Source organism: Puma concolor, chromosome C1, assembly GCF_028749965.1.
Source record: "Puma concolor isolate L17-30 chromosome C1, mPumCon1.1.hap2, whole genome shotgun sequence".
Taxonomy (NCBI): Eukaryota; Metazoa; Chordata; class Mammalia; order Carnivora; family Felidae; genus Puma; species Puma concolor.
Genome location: NC_141674.1, coordinates 42,042,603 through 42,068,396, shown reverse-complemented (window position 1 = coordinate 42,068,396; position 25,794 = coordinate 42,042,603). Strand labels below are relative to the sequence as shown.

The following is a 25,794-nucleotide window of genomic DNA, read 5'->3' as shown; positions in this document are numbered from 1 at the left end:
TGTCTGCCGCTACCCTGCCCATGCTCTATCTCAAAAATAAACATTTTGAAAAAATTAAAAAAAAACTTAAAAAGGAGAGAGGTAGGAGTTGGGGAAAAAAGAAGGGGAAATGAATCTTTTTTAATCTATAAAAATCGAAACTAATCCTAGGCTGTTTCAATGTATACAATTGTTATATCATAAAACAAAAGTATGTTTCTGCAGGAAAAAAAACTGAGCTTTCCTGATTGACAAATCCATTCAATGAAAATATATTTGAGCTTACTATAAGGCCAAGAACAAATTGAGAAGAAGACAGGGAGCTAGAATGAAAGACTTCATAAGAGCAAGATTTGGGGTAAAATCTCATAACAAACATAATAATAATAAAAAAACCTCGGGGCGCCTGGGTGGCTCAGTTGGTTAAGTGTCTGACTTCAGCTCAGGTCATGATCTCATGGTTCGTGAGTTCGAGCCCAGCATCAGGCTCTGTGCTGACAGTTCAGAGCCTGAAGCCTGCCTCAGATCCTGTGTCTCCCTCTCTGTCTGCCGCTACCCTGCCCATGCTCTATCTCAAAAATAAACATTTTGAAAAAATTAAAAAAAAACTTAAAAAGGAGAGAGGTAGGAGTTGGGGAAAAAAGAAGGGGAAATGAATCTTTTTTAATCTATAAAAATCGAAACTAATCCTAGGCTGTTTCAATGTATACAATTGTTATATCATAAAACAAAAGTATGTTTCTGCAGGAAAAAAAACTGAGCTTTCCTGATTGACAAATCCATTCAATGAAAATATATTTGAGCTTACTATAAGGCCAAGAACAAATTGAGAAGAAGACAGGGAGCTAGAATGAAAGACTTCATAAGAGCAAGATTTGGGGTAAAATCTCATAACAAACATAATAATAATAAAAAAACCTCGGGGCGCCTGGGTGGCTCAGTTGGTTAAGTGTCTGACTTCAGCTCAGGTCATTATCTCATGGTTCGTGAGTTCGAGCCCAGCATCAGGCTCTGTGCTGACAGCTCGAAGCCCGGAGCCTGCTTCTGATTCTGTGTCTCTCTCTCTCTGCCCCTTGCCTGCTCACACTCTGTCTCTGTCTCTCAAAAATAAATAAACATTATAAAAATTTTTTAAAAATAAATAAATAGCCTCTACATAATTCATACTTATAATAGGATATAAATATTTATCTCACCAATATCTAAGCACCTGTTTTGTTCTCAGCACAAGTCTAAGTCTTGGCAAGCACACAGGCACAATCCTGGCCTTCTTGGAGCTTACATTCTAATGGATAGAAATGGATAATAAACAACAAAAGCATGTAAAATATGTGACATACAAGATGATAAATGCCAAGGAGAAAAATTTTTAAAGAAAAGGAAGAGAAAGGTTATAATTTTATTTTTTTAAATTTTTATTCATTTTTGAGAGAGAGAGAGAGAAAGAGAGCTAGACAGAGTGTGAGCAGGAGAGGGGCAGAGAAAGAGGAAGACACAGAATCCGAAGCAGGCTCCAGGCTCTCAACTGTCAGCACAGAGCCCTACGCGGGGCTCAAACTCAGAAACCATGAGATAACGACCTGAGCCAAGGTTGGACGCCCAACAGACTGAGCCACCCAGGAACCCCAAGAAAGGTTATAATTTTAGACAGGGCAGTCAGAGAAAGTCCCACTGAGAAGGTGACATTCATGTCAAAACCTAAATGTCAGGAAACAACTCTAATAATATCTAGGGGAAGACAGTTCCAAGCAGAGGGAATACCAAGGACAAAGCAAATTAAGGGAGAACACTAGATAAGCAGGAGGGGTTTATGAAAGGGATCAGATTAAGGTTGGCCAATGCCAATTATTTCAGCAAAAATCAATACAATAAAATTTTAATATACTAAAAGAATCTTGATTATCCATCTAGAATTTGCTATTAAGGAATTTAATCTGTAACACAAACTTATTTCTATTTTCAAATTTCACTTATAAGGGATTTTAATAATGGACTACACTAAATGAAATCAGTCCCACCTCACTCCAAAGGCAGCCCCAAATTTCACACAGAAACTACTGGATGATAAGACAAATGTACATAATACTACAATGCTATTAAACTTCTAATTGCTTTCAAGAGTCTGCTGAAAATATTCCACCAATCCTAAATTTATTTACTGTTTCCCAAAGGAGCTAGTCAAAACAAAGATTTTTGTTGCAAGAATCTCACAGAATTTAAATGTCAAAGATCAACTGCTATGCTTTTTTAATTTAAAGAGATTTGTTCAAAGTAAAAAAGTATGGAATGTTAACCTTAAAACTATTTTTTTAAGTCACCAGGGTATGAGTAAGCAGTAAAATATTCAAACTAAAAATAAGAACAGGTGCACTATACTATTAAAACATTTTTTTAACGATTAAGTCAGTTAAACATTCAGTGGAGTTTACCTAACCAGGTTGTTGAATTTATGGAAGTTTAAAAACCAGGTAGGTAATTTTATAAGGTTAAAAGTTCAGGCTGCTTGAAAGCATCCAAGCACAAAATGGATGAGTTCTCAAAGTGTGGTCCCCGGACTCCTAGGGATCCTCAAAACTCTTCTAGGAAGTATGAGGTCAGAATTATTTTTATACATATATTGAAATCATTATGTTGTACATATGAAATTAATATAGTATAATGTATTAATTATATCTCAATTTTTTAAACTATTTTCATAACACTAAAACATAACTTCTTAGTATGTTTTTTTCATTGTGTTGACATCTGCATGATATACATATTTGCACACTGCAAAAGCAAAGGAATGTAAAAACGCTTGCACCTTTGCACGAATCAAGGCAACAACACCAAACTGTACTAGTAGTCATATTCTTCACAGCCACACACTCTTCAGTTTTAAAAAATGCCAGTTTCAATTGGTCAACAAAGCAATAAAAATTAATTTTGTCAAATTTTAATTCCTGAGTAAATGTCTTTTTAATATTCTGCATGACAAAATGAGAAGTACCAATAAGCCATGTCTGCAGCATACTAAAGTGTGATGCCTGTCTCAAGAAAGCACCTGCACAGTCACTTAATATTTGAACTCAGCTAGCCAATTTTTCTGTGGATATTATCTTGACTTCAAAAAAAAAAAAAAGAGGGAGTAAGAAAGAAAACTAAAGTAACAGAAGGAGGTTCAAAGAAGATAAATGAAATATAAAATATGCTTCTAACCCTTCAATAATTGATCGCACATCCTAGAAGACATTTAAACTTAATCTTATTTAGGGGTGCCTGAGTGGCTCAGTCAGTTGAGTGTCCAGACTTCGGCTCAGGTCATGATCTCACAGTTGGTGGGTTCGAGCCCCGCATGGGGCTTTGTGCTGACAGCTCAGAGCCTGGAGCCTGCTTTGGATTCAGTGTCTCCCTCTCTGCCCCTCCCCTGCTCACACACTCTCTCTCTCTCACTCTCACTCTCAAAAAATAAACATTAAAAAAACATTTTTTAACTTAATCTTATTTATATGTCTGTCCCTTCAGTGACTCATAATCTCAATCATCCTGCTGTGTTCTAGAACATGCTGACTACTAACTCCTGAACCGAACCTGAACTGTTAAACTTTTCTGTTGGAAGTATCCATAGGGTTCTAGACCAATGTGGTAGTATTAGCAGCAGAGCCTCAACAGCATCATATGGAAGAGTAAGTCCTCAGATTGAAGTGAGTGGCCAGAAGATCACTATGGATATACAACCCCATGAACTCACCTTGCATCTCTCCTTTACTTACTCTCAATAGCGATTCCTGTGGACCTCATTGACCTAACTCTATCAAAAATTTTCCAGGTTTCAACTGATTCGTTTCCTTTTATGCATGCACATGTATGTAAACACATAGGCACACACACAACACCCACCTGAGCAGACTGTTCAGGGCTCCCACAATCTTTCCAGTGAGACTTTTATTTCTCTAATGCTGAGTCAAAGGAGATCAATGGGGCTCCTTCATCAAATTGCTTGTCTTTTCTTTTTCCCCCAGTGAGGTCTTTTATTCTTCTCTTGTCTAATCATATCATTAATTCTTCCATAAGTGGTGATAATGAACAATTTATTTCTGACCTTAATGGGAACTGTTTAGTGTTTCACCATTAAGCTTGATATGTTTTTTAATTATATGCATATAACTAAAAACAAGAGGCCCATAGCTCTAATGAAAAATAAGAAGAGTCCAGTACTACTTAATATTGTTATTACTGTCCAACACTGGCTTATTCTTAATTTATTTTTTGGATTCCTTTTTTTTTTATTATGGAAATATGGACAGTCCCTGGCACAAGCTGGTAGCCCCAGTGCTAAAATTTTCTTAGGAAAAATGCTAAAACTTTCTTAGGAGACTATTCCCAAAGAAGAACACTCCGATATAAAGATTCTGATTTTTGAAATGTGTGAGAACAATGCATGTAAGCACAAATGGAAGTGGCTAGCTGTTATACTGCACTTACTCCCTACAGAGAGAAACTAATAAACAATTAGAAACTAAGTGTCAAGGGGCGCCTGGGTGGCGCAGTCGGTTAAGCGTCCGACTTCAGCCGGGTCACGATCTCGCGGTCTGTGAGTTCGAGCCCCGCGTCAGGCTCTGGGCTGATGGCTCGGAGCCTGGAGCCTGTTTCGGATTCTGTGTCTCCCTCTCTCTCTGCCCCTCCCCCGTTCATGCTCTGTCTCTCTCTGTCCCAAAAATAAAATAAACGTTAAAAAAAAAAAAAAAAAAAAAAAAGAAACTAAGTGTCAAAGCCAGAGGGTTCCCTGGTAGCTGAAAAGAGGTCCTTATCATCTACAGCAAGAGAGTTCCAAAAGATAAAGACAAATTCAGGATAGCTAATGCAATGCTTCAAAGATGACTAAACTTAGCCGGGGGCAGGTTTGTTATGCGAAGGTCTGGGTCCTGGTTTGGAAAACATGGAAGCATGATAGATGGGAGAGGGACATCTAAAATGGTTGCCCCAGGGGTACCTGGGTGGCTCAGTCAGTTAAGCGGCTGACTCTTGATTTCAGGTCAGGTTTCTCATGATTCATGGGTTCAAGCCTCACGTGCACTGTCAATGCAAAGCCTGCTTGGATTTTCTCTCTCCTTCTCTCTCTACCCCTCCCCTGCTGGTGTGCTCTGTTTCTCTCTCTCTCAAAACAAATAAATAAACTTTAAAAAGTAAAAATTAATTAATTAATTTAAAAAATGGTTGCCCCCAGAGATTTTGATTCTCCAGACTCCTCTGAACTCTCAGAATCTGTAAAGATGACATTAGTACTTTCCACTCCACAGGAGGAACACACTTCTGAGGCCTCCCACCTGCAAGGCAACAAAGGTTCCCTCTCAGGAGGTACCCCCCACCTCCACTCCTGGTTTCCATGATAATAACTAATGTTAACCCTGCCAATGATATCTTGAGCCTGATAAGGGAGAAAAGAGACAACAGCCCAAAGTTACTGAAAGAATTAGCCAACATATGCCAGCAGGATCAAGGAGAACACAGTGCTGGATTTTAAGGGTACTTAATCAAGGAGACCAGAATATTAGACTTATAAGGTAAAGTTTGGAGGTGGGGACACCATCTCGGGATATGGGAAGAATCTAGGGTTTGGCATAAATTCACTGCTACAGTGACTCCTAAAAGCCTGGAAAAAATGGTCCACATTGAGTGAAACTGAAATGCCTGAATTAACACAGCAGAGGGTGGAGCACAGGAGTAAAAGGCTCAGGAAAGTGGGTATGCTAGACTGAATATATTATGTGAGGCCAGAAGACCTACCAGAAGATTACATTCCGTAAGAGGGTGCATGAGACACTCTATTCACCAAGACTATCAGGAATACACTGGTGAGAGAGACACAAGCATCACAAAGAAGTAGTGGCTCTCCTCTAAAGTATACACCGTCACAGTTTTGCTCATTGATGGCAATTGGGAAAATGAGGCTCCAAAGCAACAGCAACCTGGTGATGGCACTTAAAACCAGAAGCTAGTGAGGGCGCCTGGGTGGCTCAGTAGGTTGAGCATCCAACTCTTGATTTTAGTTCAGGTCATGATCTCAAGGGCATGGGATCAAGCCCCCACATCAGGTTCTGTGCTGAGCATGGAACCTACTTAAGATTCTCTCTCTCTACCCCTACGTCCCTCTCTCTTGGAGAGAGTGTGTGCGTACTCTCTCTAAAACAAACAAACAAAAACAGAAGGCAGTGGACCACAGTTATCATCATAACTGGCAAGATGGAAAACAGCCAATAAACCTTGACCCACAGGGAGCTGTGAAGATAGTTAACAGAACACAGTGTCATTAAAGCAAAATAGGCAGTCAACAGTGCTGCTTAATATACAACAAAATAAAGCAAGATCATATAAACACAAGGCTGAGAGTGGTTGCCTCATTAAAATACTACTATCCCTTGCCTAATTCCTGTACTTGATCCAGTTTTCAGATCCAGACCGACCAGCTTAAAGAGATGGCTGGTTCCCTAGGAGTAAGGACCCCGCAACATATGTATTATATAGGTATAATACACAGGAACATTATATATATATATAGATAGATAGATAATCTATATTATATAGATATACTACATTATATACATATCTAATATTATATAGATATAATACACAGGAACATTATATATATTTATCACTTATCATTTATATATGTCATTATCCTATATAATCATTTATATCTATATATAGATATAATTTATAAATATATAATTTATAAATATAGATATATAGATATATCTATATAAATATAGGTTATATATAAATATATATAATTGATTATCTAGATATATATTATCTATATTATATACATAAAGATGATAATATAGATAGATTATATTATATAGATAGATATACTATATTATATAGATATCTAATATTATATAGATATAATACAGAGGAACATTATATATATATATATATATATATACATATATGTGTATATGTGTGTGTGTGTGTGTGTGTGTATATATATATGATAATAAATGATTCCCCCCAAGTCCTTCTCCAATGAGACCTATGCCTATGTATTCAAGTGACTATATAGTGGGGAAATGAAAAAATCCAGACATTTAAAAAACTACTGGTCACAGAGTCTGAGTTGATGTTGATATCTAGACACCTAGAACATCATTATTGCTCTGTTACAGGAAAAATATAGGAACTAGCAAAAAATGGAGTTCTGGCCAAAGTCCACTTTGGTCCATAGGTCATTTTCCCAGGTCCTGAATATAACAATGAGACTGGCATCCTTGGAAGGTGGGGTAATGTCCACCCTGGGTCCTTGACCTCTGAAATAAGAACTACCATTGAGGAAAAGGCCAAACGAAACCTGAAAATATCTAAATGTCTCCCCACCCCTTGGCCAAAATAGTAAATCAAAAACAGTATTGTATAGCGGATGGCAGAGACTAGTGCCACCCTTAGGATCTCAAAGATGCAAGATTCATGGTCCCTTTCATATGTTGTTCATATGTTTGTTCAGTGCCTCTGCAGGAACCAGATGGATCCTAGAAAGTGATTAGACACTACCACAAGCTCAACCAAGTAGTAGCCATGACCACAGCCGCCCATACTGGATATAGTATGTTTGCTCTAACAGATAAATATAGCCTCAGGTATATGGCATACAGCTACTGATTTGGCAAATGAGTTCTTTTCTATCCCAATCAGAAACAGTCCCATTCACATGGAATAAACAACAGTATAAGTTCAGTTTTATCTCAGGGCTATATTAATTCTCTTACTCTATCATAATAAACTCTGAAGAGAACTGGCCTCAGAATGGCACATTGATCCATTTAATCATGCTGATCACGCAAGATGAACAAGAGATGACTAGCAAGCTGAAATACATGGTAAGATACATGTGCTCCAAAGGGCAGGAAAAAAACTACAAATATCTGAGGTTCTACCACTTCAGTGAAGTTTTAGGAGTTCAGCAGTCAGGGTCATGCCATCCCATCCCCTCCAAAGCAAGAAACAAATTACTGCATCTTGCATCTCCCACTACAAAAAAAGGAACCATAACTTTTAATAGGCTTCTTCAGATTCTAGAGGCAACACATTCTATACGTAGGAATATTATGGTAATCCACATACTGAATGATATGAAAAGCTCACTGCCAGCTTTGAGTGGGGAAAACAACTCTGCATCAGGTTGAGGTTGTAGTACAAGCAGTCCCCATCCTGTTGGAGGTATAAATGTTGGGAAAAGTTGCAGCAGAGTTTATAGCAAGCCTTAGTGGGAAAATCACAATGCAGGAACCTAGAGGTCTGCAAGAGAGTCATGCTATTACAAAAACAGCTCCTGGTGTGCTACTGGGCTCTGGAAAGAGATCACTTGACCACTGGACACTATACATCCAGAACTGCCCATAAGGAGCTGCATTCAACAGACTCTCCAAGTTATAAAGTCAAGTGAGCTCAGAAACAATCCATTATGAGATGGAAATGGTACATCAAAAATCAAACCCGGGGCACCTGAGTGGCTCAGTTTGTTGAACACCTGATTCTTGATTTAAGCTCAGGTCATGATCCCAGGATTGTGGGACTGAGTCCCATGTCAGGCTCTGCACTGAGCATGGAAACTGCTTACGATTCTCTCTCTCTCTCTCTCTCTCTCTCTCTCTCTCTCTCTCTCTCTCTCTCTCTCTCTCCCTCTGCTCCTCTCCCCTACTCACACTCTCAATATCCCTAAAAAAAAAAAAAAAAAAATTCAAACCCCATAGAACCAAAGGGCACAAAACTTCCCTGACACCTACCAAAATTGTACTAGCATCCTTTCCTCAGTTCACATCTATAGCTGTTTGGGTGATCCTATATGACCAACTTAAGGAAGAGATAAAAGCCAAAGTTTGGCTTATAAATAGCTTATAAATGACTCAGTATGTGAATGCAAGCTGGAAAAAAAAACAAACAAAACAGCTTCATTACAGCCATACTTAGGGCTGACCTTGAGAGTGGAAAGGGAAAATCTTCCTAAAGATAGAGCTTTAAGTGATGTACTTAGTCATGAACTTTGTGTATGAAAAAAAAAGTAGCCAGAGTTGAGAATATATACAGACTCATAGGCAATTGCAAATGGGTTGGCTAACTGGTCAGAGCCCTTCAAGGAAAAAGTCTATACAATTATTACAAGAAGTTATGGGTGGAGGCAAATGAATGCACATATGGGAGTGTGAAAATTCTTTTCACGTGTTAATGTCCCCCAGAAAGCATCCAATATAGAAGAGACACTGAATAACCAAATAAACAAAATGACTCAGAGAGTTGACATTAGCCACCCAGAAAAGGCATGATGTGGAAATGAATAAAGGAACCAGTGTGGCACAAAGAAGCACAGGAAGGCTGAACTCCCATTTACCAAGGCCCAATCAGTCTACCAGCCCCTCTGAACATGCAACCTATGAGTAACAGAGACAAACACTGAGCCCCCAATATAGCACTGTGCCTCAAGCTGATCAACCACACACCACATCGTATTCCTTCCATCTTGGAAAGGCCAGCAGTTGATCCCCACAGGCATTCAATAGATACTTATTCCAGGTATGGGTTCTTCTTTCCTGTCCACAGACCCCCAGCCACACCACTAGAGAAGGGCTTACAGAGTACCTGATCCACAGACATGGAGTCCCATATAACATAGCATCCAACCAAGGGAATGAATTCACAGTGAAGGAATTGTGGCAATGGGCCCATAACCAGGGGCTCTAGTGGTCTTATCACATAACAGCACCATACAAAATCATCCAGCCTTATAGAGTACTAAAATGGCCTACTGAAGACACAGATGATATACCAGCTCAGAGACAAGGATGCAGTATATGCACTGATTCGGAGCTACGCTCCTAGTAGAAAGAACACATGGGTCTGAGAACCAAAAGGTAGAAGGAGAAATGGCCTCCACTTAGCAAAATTTCTAGTGATCTACTAGAGGACTTTGTGCTTTCCATCTTGTTAGAGATCCTGGGCATACTTTTGCCAGGAGACATGTCAAGGATCATACTGAGCTATAAATTATAGCTGGAGCCAGTGCATTTGCGACTCTTTGTGCCCCTGGACCAAGAGGCAAGAAAAGGAATCACTATCATGGCAGGATACATTAACCTTCATCCTCAGAAGGAAGCAGGTATGCTGTTACATAATGGGAACAACAAGGAGTATGTGTGGAACTCAGATGACCCACATGGGTACCACTTGATACTCCCCTGCCCAATTGTGACTGTGATCCCTCAAAAATGACAGGTGGGTCTAGGTAAACCACCAAGACCAACAAAAATTATAGCTAATGTCAAGGGGAATTTAGACTGAGTAGTGGAAGAGACCATGAGAATCACTGTGGCCCTGAGACCAGGTACACAGATGGGGACTGAAACCTGTCTCACAAACCTACTTTTTGAACTTCCCCATCAAGAAGAGAAGTTCAGGGTGCCTGGCTGGCTCCAGTTGGTGGAACATGCAACTCCTGACCTCAGAGTTGTGAGCTTGAGTCCCACATTGGGTACAGAGATTATTTAAAAATAAAATCCTTAAAAAAAGGAGAAGTCCATGGACCCCTGAAAGAACTGCTCTCAGAAAATGTTTGGAGACCTAGATCCTGCAGCACAAGAAATGGACTTGTGGCAATCACTTGGATCTCCCTTGAAGAAAGAACTTGCATGTAAGGGAGGAGGGGAACAGAGGAAGGAATGAAGGAAGGGAGGAAGGGAAGGAGGAAGGGAGGAAGGGAGGAAAGAAGGACTTGCAATCAGATGCAAGGAGTACTGTTAGTTAACAGCCTCCAGGTGCAGCATGTTCAGAATTCATCTCAGCTTTCCAGTTGAGGCCATACTCCTCCTGGGCAGCTCCTAGCCAGTAACAACATGGTAGGTGTACTAGAACCTGGCCATTTCTTCCCAATGCAGGACTCCTCTAACAGGTGATTTTTGCTCTGGAGCTCCCCGTTGGATTGGCTGAGTTTTTTGTGTTGGTTTTTTTTTTGTTGGTGGTGTGTTTTTGTTTGTTTGTTTTTTAGTTCTGCATCAAAGACTAAGACTCTTGTAGGTCAATTCAGCTTGCGCTCCCTTTCCTTTCACAGGCATTCTATTATCTACTCCCCATAAAATCTCTTGCACTAACTCCATCTCAATATCTACTTTCCAAGGAAACAAACCAACACACTACATAATCAGCTCTTTTATGAATCATGTCATTTAACCCATTAAAGTATTATGGCTATTCCCATTTTACAGACAAGAAAAGATCACACAGTAAAAGCAGTAGAACTAAAATTTGTACTCAGGCAATCTGACTCCAAAGCCTGGGCTTTTAATCTCTATGCTAGCCAAGGCATCTTCAGATATTAAGATGAGAGTAATTATTTATTTTGTACAATTTTAGGAAGCAAAACAATGAAACGATAGATATTAAAGAAAAACAACATTTGGCCAAATACAAAAGATTTTTTTGTAATAATTATCAGTAATGAACAATAGAATGAGGTCCTTCAGGAAGTAATCAGGGCCTATCACCTGAGGGTTGAAATAGTCATGGGTATTTTGAGAGTGAGGCTTTATAAAACAGATAAAAGTTAACCTAGATCAGTAAAAGATGTACTACTAAGTATTATGTGGAAAAAAAGGGTCCCCAGCCAATAAGTTGGGTAATATACTGCTGAAGAAAGTTAAACCAGTTTCTTTACTTTTATTTCTAAGTTTTTAAAAATACTAAAGTGTATTTATAAATCTCTATCTGAGGGCTATAGTATGCTGAAAAAAACAAACTTCTCTAACTAAAGGACATTTCCTTGCTCCTGGCCTAGGATGATTTAGTCCCAAACTCAAAATTCACTGATCTAAGTTCTCCAGAAGCTAACAAGGCAACGAATGACAATTTTCTATGCTGGTTAACAATTTTCCACCTAGTCAAACCATCACCCATCTATATGTCAATATAAGCATCTCTAATACCTTGAGGGTAGAAAGGCTATATAAAAGTTTTGTCACTAAGAGGTATTTCATCCTTTTTGAATGCAAAATATGCCCTCCTTTGCTTTATCAACAAACTCTGAAGATATACAATAATGGGTTCACATTTTAATTACTGAATTCTCACTTTATGAACAATATGAAAGCTATAATTATTTCAAATGTGCTACTGATGACCTGGTTATTTTCATATAACACAGCTCTAGGTGCATTTTTCTCAAACACATTATACACCATCACAAGAAAGGACAGAAGAATGGGGGTAACAGGTAGGGAGGAGGAGGCATCAGTTACAAACTATTCAGCCAGCTAATTTCCAGAGTTTCTATGTTTTCATTTTGAAATATATTCTCTTTACTTAGTACAGGGGAAACTTTTATGGAAATTACAATCCCTTAGTCTTAATTCTCCTGTTTTCCTTAGCCACCACCCATACCTCATTGTCCCCTATTCTGGTTCTTCATTACTGATACTGTCATCATTGCCTGGAGCTGTCCGTATGCCATCTTTTCATTCAGTTCTTTAGAAACTTGAATAGAATATTAAATGTGGAAGGGGCATTAACATCTAGCCCACCACTCATTTTCAGATCAGAGAAATGAGGCCCAGAGATCAGTTATTATATTTTTCTAACAGCAAAGCAGGCATTTAACTACTTCAAAAATACATATATGAAAGCTGGAATTCCTAAAATATATGCACATACACATCTTTTTCTTACACAAAATGCTACATGCCAATAGTGTACTTCAAAGGCAAATACCACCAAAGTCCATCAACTAGAGTTGAGCTCTGCTAATAATAAATACTTCCTAAAGCACTATGAAAAATCTTAAGATAAACAAATACAGAATACATGGAGAGGTTCACATGATGAAAAAGAGTGGACTCTGTAGTTAGAGATATATGGTTTGAATCATGGATGTGGGCTTAGGAAAGTCGATAAAAATCCCCATGCCACAGTTCCCTCAGCTATAAAACATGCATGACACTATGAATATTATAGGGTCATTTTAAGAATTAGAAATGACATACATGAAACACCTAGCAGAAAGATGGCACACAGTGGTCTATAAAGTTTTTATATTATACAAGTAATATAAGGTAAAAGAAATTAAAAACTCCATAAACCTGGAATCTTTAAAGGACTGGATAGTGGGGCATGCAGAAAAAAGTGAGGAACAACGATGTTGGAACCAAATCATGAAGGGCTGTGCCACGTTAAAGAATCAAAAAAAAAAAAAAATCACAACCTTTATTTCTAACAACTGGTAATCAATTTATTAAAAAGGCTGATTTAAGCATCTGTAATAGTGACTTCGACATTGACTCCTGGCTCAATACTGATGAAAGTAATTTGTTTAACGATCTCAGAACTGGGCACCTGGGTGGCTCAGTCAGTTGAGCTCCTACTTTTGATTTTGGCGCTTGGTTTGGCTCAACCTATCTCATGGTTGGTGAGAACAAACCCCACCTGAGGCTCTGTGCTGACAGCACAGAACCTGGGAATTTCTCTCTCTCTCTCTCTCTCTCTCTCTCTCTCTCTCTCTCTCTCTCTCTCAGGTCCTCCCTTGCTCTCTCTCAAACTAAATACATAAACTTGGTGGGGGGGGGGGTAAAAAAAATCTCAGAAGGACTGAGCAAACCAATGAGTCACCTGTGGATCCTCATCTTCAAACGATCTTCACCACAAGGAAGTATTTCTTATAGTGATTCTCAGAGTCTTAGTGGGCATCTGAACCGGTCCTTTCACGATTCTTTTCCTTTGTGCCTCTCTGATCAAGTCAGCACATACCTTCTCCAAAGACTTTTCATATTGTGGCTGGTTAGAGTAATTCTAATTCATTGAATCACCACCTCCAATTCTACAGGTATCTTCTCAGTGTTTTTAAAAGACATGGTTGCAGTGTGGCTTCCTGACAGACTTGTTCTTCGGCAAGAGCAAACAGTGGTGAGTCAGGAGCAGGAGCCCAGAGCTCCACTGTAGCTGCGATCGCATCTTCCTCCCAGAGCTCAACCTTGTTGTTTAGACGTTGAGCAAAAACTTCCAAGAGTTGATCTCATAATTTCAAAAACAGTTTACTTCAGCTACTAATTAAAAACAAAAACAAAAAACCTATGGGCAGTTATTACATCACCAGAATCACTAAAAGATTTAGATGATGTATTCTGAAATTGTAAGGTTTTTCTCAAACCGGCAGTGTTTGGCTTCAATTGCTTTTTAGGAGTTATTTCTCTGGATCAACTGAAAATGAAAAATGGAGACTAAAATTTACATAAGCCCTGACAGAATGTTTTCACAAAATTTTGATACTGCTTGCTCTTTATTTTAGTAAGGAGAATTTTGAGATAGGCTGTGTTCTGCTTAGATATAATAACAAAAACATAAAAGTTTGGCAGATGAACTACCAAACTGTAACCATGAGAGGTTAGAAAAGAACCATCCTACAGGGGCACCTGGGCTGGCTCAATCAGTGGAGCATGCGACTCTTGATCTTAGGGTTGTGAGTTCAAGCCCCACAACGGGTGTAAAGATTAGAGGCTGCTTAATCTTTGTAGAGGCTGCTTAAAATCTTTAAAAAAAAAAGAAAAAGAAAAAGAAAAACACCTTTAAAAAAAAAGAACCATATTACAAACAGAAACGCATACCTCTTCATTAATCCTACCTAAAAGGCTCCAGATCTGTTGCTTTTTGTAGTTTTATATAGAAATTATGACATTCAAAAAAACTAAATGGGGCGCCTGGGAGGTTTAGTCGGTCTGTTAAGTGTCCAACCATGATCTCACGGTTCGTGGGTTGGAGCCCTGCATCAGGCTGACAGCTCAGAGCCTGCAGCCTACTTGGGATTGTGTCCCCCTCTCTGTCCCTCCTCCACTTGTGCTCTGTCTCTCTAAGATAAACATTACAAAACAAAAGACTGTAAAACAAACCAGTGGAGGCCTTTCAGCTCACTAACTTGAAAGTCAGCATTAAATTCTTTTAATGTTTATTTTATTTATCATTTATTTTTATTTTTTAATTTACATCCTGGTTAGTTAGCATACAGTGCAATAATGATTTCAGGAGTAGAATCCAGTGATTCATCCCCTACATATAATACCCAGTGCTCATCCCAACAACTGTCTTCCTCAATGCCCCTTGCCCACTTAGCCAACCCTCCACCCACAACCCCTCCAGCAATCCTCAGTTTGTTCTCTGTATTTAAGAGTTCTTATGGTTTGTCCCCCTCCCTGTTTTTATATTACTTTTGCTTCCCTTCCCCTATATTCATCTTTTTTGTATCTTAAATTCCACATACAAGTAAAGTCATAAGACATCTGTCTTTCTCTAATTTCACTTAGCATAATACACTCTAGTTCCATCCATGTTGTTGCAAATGGCAAGATTTCACTCTTTTTGACTGCCAAGTAATACTGCATTGTGTGTGTGTGTGCGTGTGTGTGTGCATATATATATATATATATATACACGTGTGTGTGTGTGTATACACACACACACACACACACACACACACCCCACGTCTTCTTTATCCATTCATCTGTCAATGGACATTTGGGCTCTTTCCACACTTTGGCTATTGTTGACAGTGCTGCTATAAACATTGGGGTGCATGTGCCCCTTTGAAACAGCATACCTGTATCCTTTGTATAAATACCTAGTAGTGCAATTACTGGGCTATAGGGTAGTTCTATTTTTAATTTTTTGAGGAACCTCCATACCATTTTCCAGAGTGTCTGCACCAGTTTGCATTCCCACCAGCAGTGCAAGAGTTCCCTTTTCTCCACATCCTTGCCAACATCTGTTGTTGCCTGAGTTGTTAATTTTAGCCATTCTGACAGGTGTGAGGTGGTATCTCATTGTGGTTTTGATTTGTATTTCCCCAATGATGAGTAATATTGAGCATTTTTTCATGTGTCTCTTAGCCATCTGGACGTCATCTTTGGAACAGTGTCTATTCATGTCTTCTGCCCATTTCTTCACTGGATTATTTGTTTTTTGGATGTTGAGTTTGATAAATTCTTTATACATTTTGGATATTAACCCTTTATCTGATATGTCATTTTCAAATATCTTCTCCCATTCCGTTGGTTGCCTTTTAGTTTTGCTGATTGCTTCGTTTGCTGTGCAGAAGCTTTTTTTCTTGATGCAGTTCATTTTTGCCTATGAGCAAAATGTCTCTGGAGATGTGTTGAGTAAGAAGTTGCTGCGGCTGAGGTCAAAGAGGTTGTTGCCTGCTTTCTCCTCTAAGATTTTGATGGCTTCCTGTTTTACATTTAGGTCTTTTATCCATTTTGAGTGTATTTTTGTGTACAGTGTAAGAAGCAGCCCAAGTTCATTCTTCTGTATGTCGCTGTCCAGTTTTCCCAACACCATTTGCTGAAGAGACTGTCTTTATTTCATTGGATATTCTTTCCTGTTTTGTCAAAGATTAGTTGGCCATATGTTTATGGGTCCACTTCTGAGTTCTCTATTCTGTTCCATTGATCTAAGTGTCTATTTTTGTGCCAGTACCATATTGTCTTGATGGTGACAGCTTTGTAATACATCTTGAAGTCCAGGATTGTGATACCTTCACCTTTGGTTTTCTTTTTCAAGATTGCTTTGGCTATTCGGGGTCTTTTCTGGTTCCATACAAATTTTAGGACTATTTGTTCTAGCACTGTGAAGAATGCTGGTGTTATTTTAATGTTTATTTTTATACTTAATATTTGATTTTTAAAATAACATATTATATGTTAATTAATTATATTATAATATGTAATCTTTTTATGTTAATATTTATTTTTGAGAGAGAGAAAGAGCACAAGAGGGGGAGGGGCAGAGAGAGAGGGAGACAGAATCCAAAGCAGGCTCCAAGTTCTGAGCTGTCAGCCCAGAGCCTGATGTGGGGCTCAAACCCATGAACCATGAGATCATGACCTGAGCTGAAGTCAGATGCTTAACCATAAAAGTCAGCATTAAAGGACCTAAAAGTGATCCTAATCAAGTGGGAAAATACTGTGGGAAATCCACTGTATGTAGAATGAAGGTCCAAAACTTGCACTTTGTTTGCTCAAACAATAGCTCCCTGCAGTATTTCCTAACTAGTTTGAAAAAAATTTTTTTAAATGTTAGCAAGTCATTATTGCTGACTTTGAACTATGTCCTACAAAATCTCATAGAAAAGCTTTAATATCTTTCATGTAACAAACAATAGAGAACCATACTATGTACAAGAATAAAGAACAGGGGTGCCTGGCTGGCTCTGCCCATGGAGCATGCAACTCTTGAACTTGGGGTTGTAAGTTCGAGCCCCACGTTGGATGTGGAGATTACTTAAAAATAAAATCTCAGAGGTAGGGGGACAATAACTAAACTGTATTTATATAGAATTATACATCATGGGGAGGTAATGGCAATCCTAAAAATCAGACCGGAGTGCTTAGAAATGTTAATGGGTAAATATGCTATTGGACTCTATCTTTTTAGAAACATTTTAGCAGTGAAAGGAAAGCTAAACATAAGATTTACAACTGCCTTTTGTTAAGAAATATTCTTAGAAGACAACCTTTCAGTTGGAAGTCCCCATACCACTGTCCCCACTACCACCCAAAGTGGTTAACCAGTTCCATCAAGTTCAGTATTTACTAAACAGAAAACTAGAAAGTTCACAGCTTTTATCCTCAAGCCAAAAAGACTCCTTATCCTCAAAGAATCTGGCAATGTATCTGCAAGTAAAAACTTGAACAATTTACCTAATGACTGTAAATGAAAGTTACAATCCTCAAATAGAGACTTAACTTACCACTTCACACCCACTAGGATGGCTCTAATCAAAGAGACAGATAATAACAAGGGTTGGTGAGGATGTGCAGAAACTGGAACCCTCCTACACTTCTGGTGGGAATGTAAATTGGTGGGGTTCCTCAAAAAGGTTTGAACAAAGAGTTATCTTTTGACTCTGGCAATACAACCCTAGGTATATACCCAAGAGAAAGACAAACATTTGTACATGAAATGTTCATAGCAATATTATTCATAACAGCCAAAAGAAAAAAATAACCCAAACTGATGAAGTTGGATAAATAAAATGTGGTATATCCATATAATGGAATACTATTCAGTAGCATAAAGAAATGAAGTACTGATACACGCTACATGGACAAACCCTAAAAACATTATGCTAAAGGAAAGAAACCAGTCACATATCCTATGATTCCATTTATATGAAATATAAATCCATATGGGCAGAAAGTACATTAGTGGTTGCCAAGGGCTGGGTAGACTGGGAGGAAATGGGGAGTGATTTCTTTCTGAGGTGATAAAAACGTCTAAAATTACATAATGGTGATATCTGCATAATGCCAAATATACTAACAGCATTGAACTGTACACTTTAAATGGGTTAATTGTATAGTATTTCAATTATATCTCAATAAGGCTGCTATTAAAAAAAAGGGTCTTGCCTAATATTTTAAATTTAATTGAAATATATAGATTCTTCACTTCGTATCTTAAACTTAGTATTATTTCTCTAAAGTCAAAATTATTTCAAAGAGCCAGAAGAACCCAGGACTGAATATACCCAAACTTTTCCTAATTGGTGAAAAATTCTAGACTAATTTTACCATTTCCTTAGGTCTTACTTCTTAAGACTCCTTCCCTCAAAAGGCACTACATTTTCATTTAAATTTAATTAATCCTTAAAACCTAGGGCATGAATTTACTACTTCTGTATTTAAAAAAAATGCAACATAACTACCATTATAAATATTAAGTCACATATCCTCAAGCATATATTACGATAAATAATCAGAAAAAAGGTAAGTCACTACAGAATTATCAATTAAAGAAACTATTATAGTCCAAAGCCTTGGGCCACAAAAGCATTTTTTAAGCTTAAAAAACGAGTGTAAGAATTTTCAACTAAAAGATAATTTACAGAAAAAAATTTAAGATTTTTACAAATAGTTCTATAATATAAAATCCAAATGCCTCAAGATACTCATCAACATGAATTAAGTTCTCCTTCTCCCTTGCCCAATATGAATTCAACAACTTTTTCTTGATATCAACATGTCCAGAATTTCCTCATCTTTACCTTATTTTATTAAAGGCTATCAAGAAAATATTTCACAAGTACAAAACATTATATACTGTCCTCATTTTTCCAATAGTTCAGCTCTGGAAATGAGCTATTTATAATAATTCAAAAGAAAAAAAATTAGGTACCACTTAATATGTAAAATAGGAAATACTTTTATAAACAGTATTTTCAAATTGTTTTATTAAATAACATTTATTGGGGCGCCTGGGTGGCGCAGTCGGTTAAGCGTCCGACTTCAGCCAGGTCACGATCTCGCGGTCCGTGGGTTCGAGCCCCGCGTCGGGCTCTGGGCTGATGGCTCAGAGCCTGGAGCCTGTTTCCGATTCTGTGTCTCCCTCTCTCTCTGCCCTTCCCCCGTTCATGCTCTGTCTCTCTCTGTCCCAAAAATAAATAAACGTTGAAAAAAAAAATTTAAATAACATTTATTTATAAAGCATAAAGCATTCCACTAACTATGCCATTAAAATACTAACTCTAGGGGCATCTGGGTGGCTCAGTGGTGAAGCGTCTGACTCTTGATCTCTGCTCAGGTGGTGATCTTATGATACGTGAGTTCGAGTCCCACACTGGGCTCTGCACTGCAGAGCCTGCTTGGAAGTCTCTCTCCTCTCTCTCTCTACCCCTACCCATGTGCTCTCTCAGAATAAATAAATAAATTTAAAAAATAAAATAAAATACTAACTCTACTGACACCCTGGTTTCTCCTTAATTTAGCAGTCTTATTCATAATTCAAATTGATCATACTGACTTTATTTCCTGGTTGTAAACTATATAAATAGTGATCTTTCAAGTTCTTTCAAACAGAAATAAACAAGAAGTATATTTTCCACTTTCAGGGTAACAATGATTTGCCAAGATTCATAGAACTAAATTACAGTTCTGATTTATACATTAATTCCGTAATATGGGTATTACGGAATAAGAAATGTGTCCAGGGTCCTGCAGGTTATTAGAAAAGACGAGATCCCATATCTGACATATCTATAAAAATCTAGATCTAATCTACTACAGTTTATAAGGAAAAGCCTATGTTTTGAAGATTCTTCAGTTTTTAAATAATGTAAGTTTAATAAATTGATATCATTTGTTGAAAACGAAGTATATGAACTATTTCTATTCAATAACTGTCACCATTTATCTTTCGTTGATTATTATATACTAAGAATGTTGCTCTATATAGTGCAATGCAGCTAAACACACAAGTACAATAAAGAATCATGTAAAACTCTGAAAATAATGGAAAATGAATAAAACTCAGATAATGTAACAAGCGTACTCTATACAAAGAGAATAGCTCATTAATTCAGTAAAAATGAATGGAGAAATATGTATAATTAAGATCAAAATTGTTTTCTATCAAAAAATTTTTTTAATTTTTTTTTTAACATTTATTTATTTTTGAGACAGAGAGAGCATGAACAGGGGACGGTCAGAGACAGAGGGAGACACAGAATCTGAAACAGGCTCCAGGCTCTGAGCTGTCAGCACAGAGCCCGACACGGGGCTCGAACTCACGGACCGCGAGATCATGACCTGAGCCGAAGTTGGACGCTTAACCGACTGAGCCACCCAGGCGCCCCTCTATCAAAAATGTTTTAGAATTCCAAAAGAAGACTCATTCTTTAAAAAAATTAAAGCTACCATGTTTTAACTCACATAGAAATTCCAAAGCCTAATTTTTGTTTTTGTTTTTCCCAAAAAGAGGAATGGATGTGAACATTTATTGGGTACCTTCTATGAGACAGACCCTGAGCTAATTGCTTTTTATTATTTTTATCTCATGGAACCAGTTCTACCTCCCTGTGATGGGTACTATTACTCCAATTATTACCACACAAGAAGAAACTCAGAATCTGGGGCGCCTGGGTGGCGCAGTCGGTTAAGCGTCCGACTTCAGCCAGGTCACGATCTCGCGGTCCGTGAGTTCGAGCCCCGCGTCGGGCTCTGGGCTGATGGCTCAGAGCCTGGAGCCTGTTTCCGATTCTGTGTCTCCCTCTCTCTCTGCCCCTCCCCCGTTCATGCTCTGTCTCTCTCTGTCCCAAAAATAAATAAACGTTGAAAAAAAAAATTTAAAAAAGAAACTCAGGATCTAAATGTCACACCACTCAAGAGTTGCAGTAAGGATTCCTGCCCACATCTGACTCCATACTCTGCACCACATCATGCAATTGACAAGCATAATACACCCCTCTCCCCGCGGGCCCCACACACCATCCCTTTAGGAACATAAGATTTTAAGTTAAAATCCAGGCAATTAGCTCTTAAACAAGCTTTGTGCCTTGCAACTCTTCTGTGGCCAGCACATAACAGGTGCCAAATAAAAGTTTACTGAATGGGATGAACACCAGTAGCTTAGTAACAGAAGAAAAAAATAGGATCATCTTCATTCATTCTTTCTAAGGGAGTTAATCTACAACTACTGGTTACCAGGCAAAATATACAATTTTCTCCTTACAGAATAAAACACTGAATCAGGAATTAGAAGAAAAGGCAATCACCATATATAAAAATTATTAAAGTTCTTAATATTATATTCTTATATATTAATATAAGAATAAGAATATATTAAGAATATTAATATTCTTAAAGGACAAGCTATTGGATTAAACATTAGAAGCCTTAAAGAGAGAGCTAGCATGTTATACTCAATTGCAACTCCTGTTTGATCCTGCCTTGTAACAGTTAAACATGTTCTGCTTCCAAAGTTGGCTAGTTGCTAGCAGTGACCATGGTCATTTTTGTGTTTCTTAGAACATCAAAGATAGGACCTGGCACTTAATATTAATAGCTAAAATTTTATAAAGATATTCTACAAATTACAAAACTTTGTCAGATGAATTTACTCTAAAAGCCTTGCAAGGTAAGTATAATAACTATCTGCATCTTAGAGACAATGTCTTCAAAGTCCAAGGAGAGATTAAATGCCAACGTAAGTTGCTAGGTATCCTTCTATAACACCACATCTACCAGAAAAAGCTCTCAATATATGTTAATTGAATCACTATCTCTTGAAATATCATTTTTCTTTCTAATATTGTAACACCATCATCTGTTGCTATGAGGAATGATTGTAATGCTGCTTAACACTGATAGCTTTGCTAGAAAACAGATACTGTCATTAGCCTTGGCAAGGTTAGTTAAGCTTTAACTTATTATATCAGTGATTCTCAAACTTTAGTAGGACTAAGAATTGGGGAGCTTGATAAAAATAAAATATCCCTGAACTACCATCATCCCTAGAAATTGTGATTCAAGGGACCAGGAATCTGCATACTTTAATAAGCACTCTCAGCTGATTGTAATGTTGGTAATCTTTAGAAACACATTGAGAACACAACTAGACTTTTTGAAACTTAAACTACACCCCCCCCCCGGCAATTTTTTTTTAATCAGGCCAAGTTTTTACAGTTATAAACATTTAAGCAAAACCTTAACAGAAACAATCCAAGGCCAGCGCATCTAACTAACAGAACAGGTCCTCAAAAATGTTTACTACACCAAACCTCCCTAGACTTCAGGAGCTTCCCATGCTGCACAGGCGGTAAATCAGGGGTCTTTTAGACAGTTACCCATGTTATTCTGTTTAAATTGATGAATTCAACTATGACTGCAATGTAATTTAGTAAAACATTTTTATAGGTCTTAAACAAATGACTGGATGTTAAACAGTAAAATCGAACAGTTAACTCAACCTGGTAGACAGAAATAATAATAATAATTAAATAGTAATAACTTGTATAATTAATAATTAAATTAATCATAAATCGATCATTTTAAAGTCGCCAACAATACAAGCCCATTTAAAACTTTAAATGACCATCAAAATGTACTAACTGTAAGATAATGGGTGACTTTTCCCTCACTATTAAATATTTATTGAGAGTTGACACGGTACGATCCTGTACTTTCCGAATTTCCTACAATAAGCATATTTATTTTATTCATGATTATGAAAGTTTCAGAAATACTTATTAATCCTACAACCTTCATATACATAATAGGAAAACAAGAAAAACCTGTAATCATATTGATCGATCATAAACCATAAACACCCCAAACACCTGACTTAAGTTATCAAACTGTAATCATCACTTCCTTTTTTTCACATTAATACCGAGCAAATTACTTTAACTTCTAAAATTTAGAATATGTTCCATTTCCATCAGTATCTGTTACTAAGATAGTTAGCACGACTTTTTAAAATTCTCTTGTCATCCAGTCTATGGATCTATTTAGGTGTAACATTTTTATACCTAGAACTGAGGTATTAAGATATTTACACTCTTTTATTGGGGAGAAGGGGAACAGATCCTTGTTTAAAAACCAAAAAGATATTTTTGTAATTGTATTTATGTAGGAAACTTAGCGCAAAGCTAGGAGAGGGCTTTCTCTAAGGCAGACCACTCTCAGGGGCAAAATGTAATAGAAGGCGGCAGGGATGAGCTACCTGCAGGTGATGAAATTTCAGCTCAAATAAAACGCAAACGGTTGTTTTCAACCCAGTCAGATCCGTGAATGACACTCGGGAGTACCAAGGGCTCTCAGGGCCCCGCACTTTCCGCACTCCAATTCTCACCAGCCCTCCCACCCCTCCCCCCGGGAGTCTGCGGGACTCGCTACCCGGGCGCGGAAAAGCCGAGGCTGTTTGCAAACAGGCGTCCTCTGCCTCCCTCCTGGATGTACGTGCCGGGCCCGGGGTAAGAGGCTGAGCTCGGCCCGGGTCCGGGGCCAACCCGAAAGGTGCCAGTGCCCCCGCCAGCAGTGCCGCTCCACACACACCGGGCCGCGCAGGAACCGAGGCCAGGCGAGAGCTTCCCGGCGGCGCGGGGCCTACTCACCCCCACGCGCCTCCCGGGGGACGCGGAGAAGGGTTGAGGGCCCAGAGCCGCGGGGTGGGGGAGGGGGCCGCAGCGGCAGGACGCCCCGTCCGCCCGGCCCGAAGGCTGCTGCCAGGGCCCTTCCCCGTGGCGGAAGGCCAGCGAGCCAGGGAACGCGCCGCGCCACACTCACCTCGAGCAGTGGCCGCCGCCGCCTCAGCATGGCCGAGGGGGTCGTCCCTAAGCCGACAGCCTCCTCCGGAGGGCACCGGCGCGGCCCCAGGCGCCGCTGCGAAGCCTCCCGGTCCTGAAAGGGCTGTGGTCACCGCTGCTGCTAAGGCCCAGCGCCCGCCGAGCCGCATCGGGCTCCGGGACCGCCGCAGCCACGCGGATCCCGGGGGAGCGCCGCTGAGCCGGGCCGGGGGCTCAAGGCTGCGGCGGGACGACCGAGGTGCTGCAGGCGGGGATCCTCGGCGAAGCCTCCAGCGTCGCCGTGGCCGCTCCTGCCGCCGGCGCCGCTGGGCCACAGCGCCCCCTGGACCCCACGCCCGGCTACGGCGCCGGGACTGCGGCGGCCGCCCGGGCACGAGCCGCAGGGAACGCGGGGGAGCGCGGCCTGGGGATGGCGGGGGCCTAGCGCTCGCTGCGCTGCCCTCGGCCCCCGGCCCGCCCCCGACGATTCCTCCTTGGAGGCAGAAGCCCCTCGATCCCCACCGACCGTGGCGAGCCCCCGCCCCACTCCCAGCCCTCAGGCCCTGAGCGCCTTTGCACCTTTTCCTTCTCTCCAGAAGGTACGTGAACGTTTCTGTCGCTCGGACGTTCACCTGAGAGCAGGAGGTGAGGGAATATGCTCGTTTTCATCTCTCATGATTCAAGAGGGATCCCTTATAATCCCTTCAGTGTGTCTGGGTGTAACAAGAGCGACCCAGAACCAACCTTTTACACACACACACACACACACACACACACTCCTTTCCCAAAACAGATGAAGGAATTGTCTTTGACCTTAACTTTTTTTGGATTTACTGGGCTGATCGTTACAGAAATGTCCTACAGATACTAAATCCTTAATCCCAAACCGCCCCCAAAATTAGAAAAAAATAATATGCCGAGCAAGAGAATAGCCAACGGGTTGTCCTGAAATTCATAAACAACTTAAAGGTAAGAAAAAACCATCCATCTTTTCTAACGAACCCCCTCCCCCACCTCTACCTCTACTCTTTCATCCCAACCCCTGCCAAATCCCAGGTAAGGCTCTGAAGGAAGGAAATTGTTACTGAGCGGGGACTGTGGAATCATTCTGTTTACATATACCCCATATTCGATCCCATTCAAGCTCTAGAATGCAAGCATCAGAACCAAAAACAATAGAAACAAAAAGACCAGTTAGAGGGGAAATAAGTAGGGAAAGAAATCCTTCAAATCCTCTGGTCCCAAATTTCCCAAATAACAGTACATTATTTTATCATAGAGTGCTATAGTAGAATGAACAGGGACTTTGGTGGTGGACTGTTCCTGATCCTACCAATTCCAGCTCTGTCATGGTTAGCTTTATGACCCTGGGCAAGTTACATAATATTTCGGAACCTGGGTTTTCTAATGCCTGCCTTGCTGCTTGTTGTGAAAACTGGAGATAATTTATGTGAAAGAACTGGCCTAGAGAAGATACTCAATAAATGTTAGTTCCAATTATTGTTGGTTCCAAAACACCCTTTCAGTCTTTCTTAGATTCAAGATTGTTCTCCTCTGTGTTCTTTCTCTCTTAATCTCTGTATGTAAATATATTCCTATCAAAAGATGAGTGCATCAGAAAAGAAAAAAAATGGATGCATTGTTCTTTATCATCCCTAGTCTGGGTAAAATTTCCCTAATGGATTTATATAACATAACTCTACTGTGGAAAAATAGAGTTTAATACGCCGGATGCTATAACATTCTATTGCATA

General features: G+C 39.4%; 1 protein-coding gene across 1 annotated transcript; it reads left to right on the top strand.

Annotated features, from left to right (window-relative positions):
* Positions 1-5,171: 5,171 nt before the first annotated feature.
* LOC147578013 (uncharacterized) lies at positions 5,172-25,504 on the top strand. The gene is made up of 4 exons (XM_086715171.1): positions 5,172-5,316; positions 23,535-23,678; positions 23,742-24,639; positions 24,892-25,504. The coding sequence occupies exons 1-3, from the start codon at positions 5,172-5,174 to the stop codon at positions 24,605-24,607; spliced, it is 1,155 nt and encodes a 384-aa protein (XP_086571297.1). The 3' UTR covers positions 24,608-24,639; positions 24,892-25,504.
* The last annotated feature ends 290 nt before the right edge of the window (positions 25,505-25,794 follow it).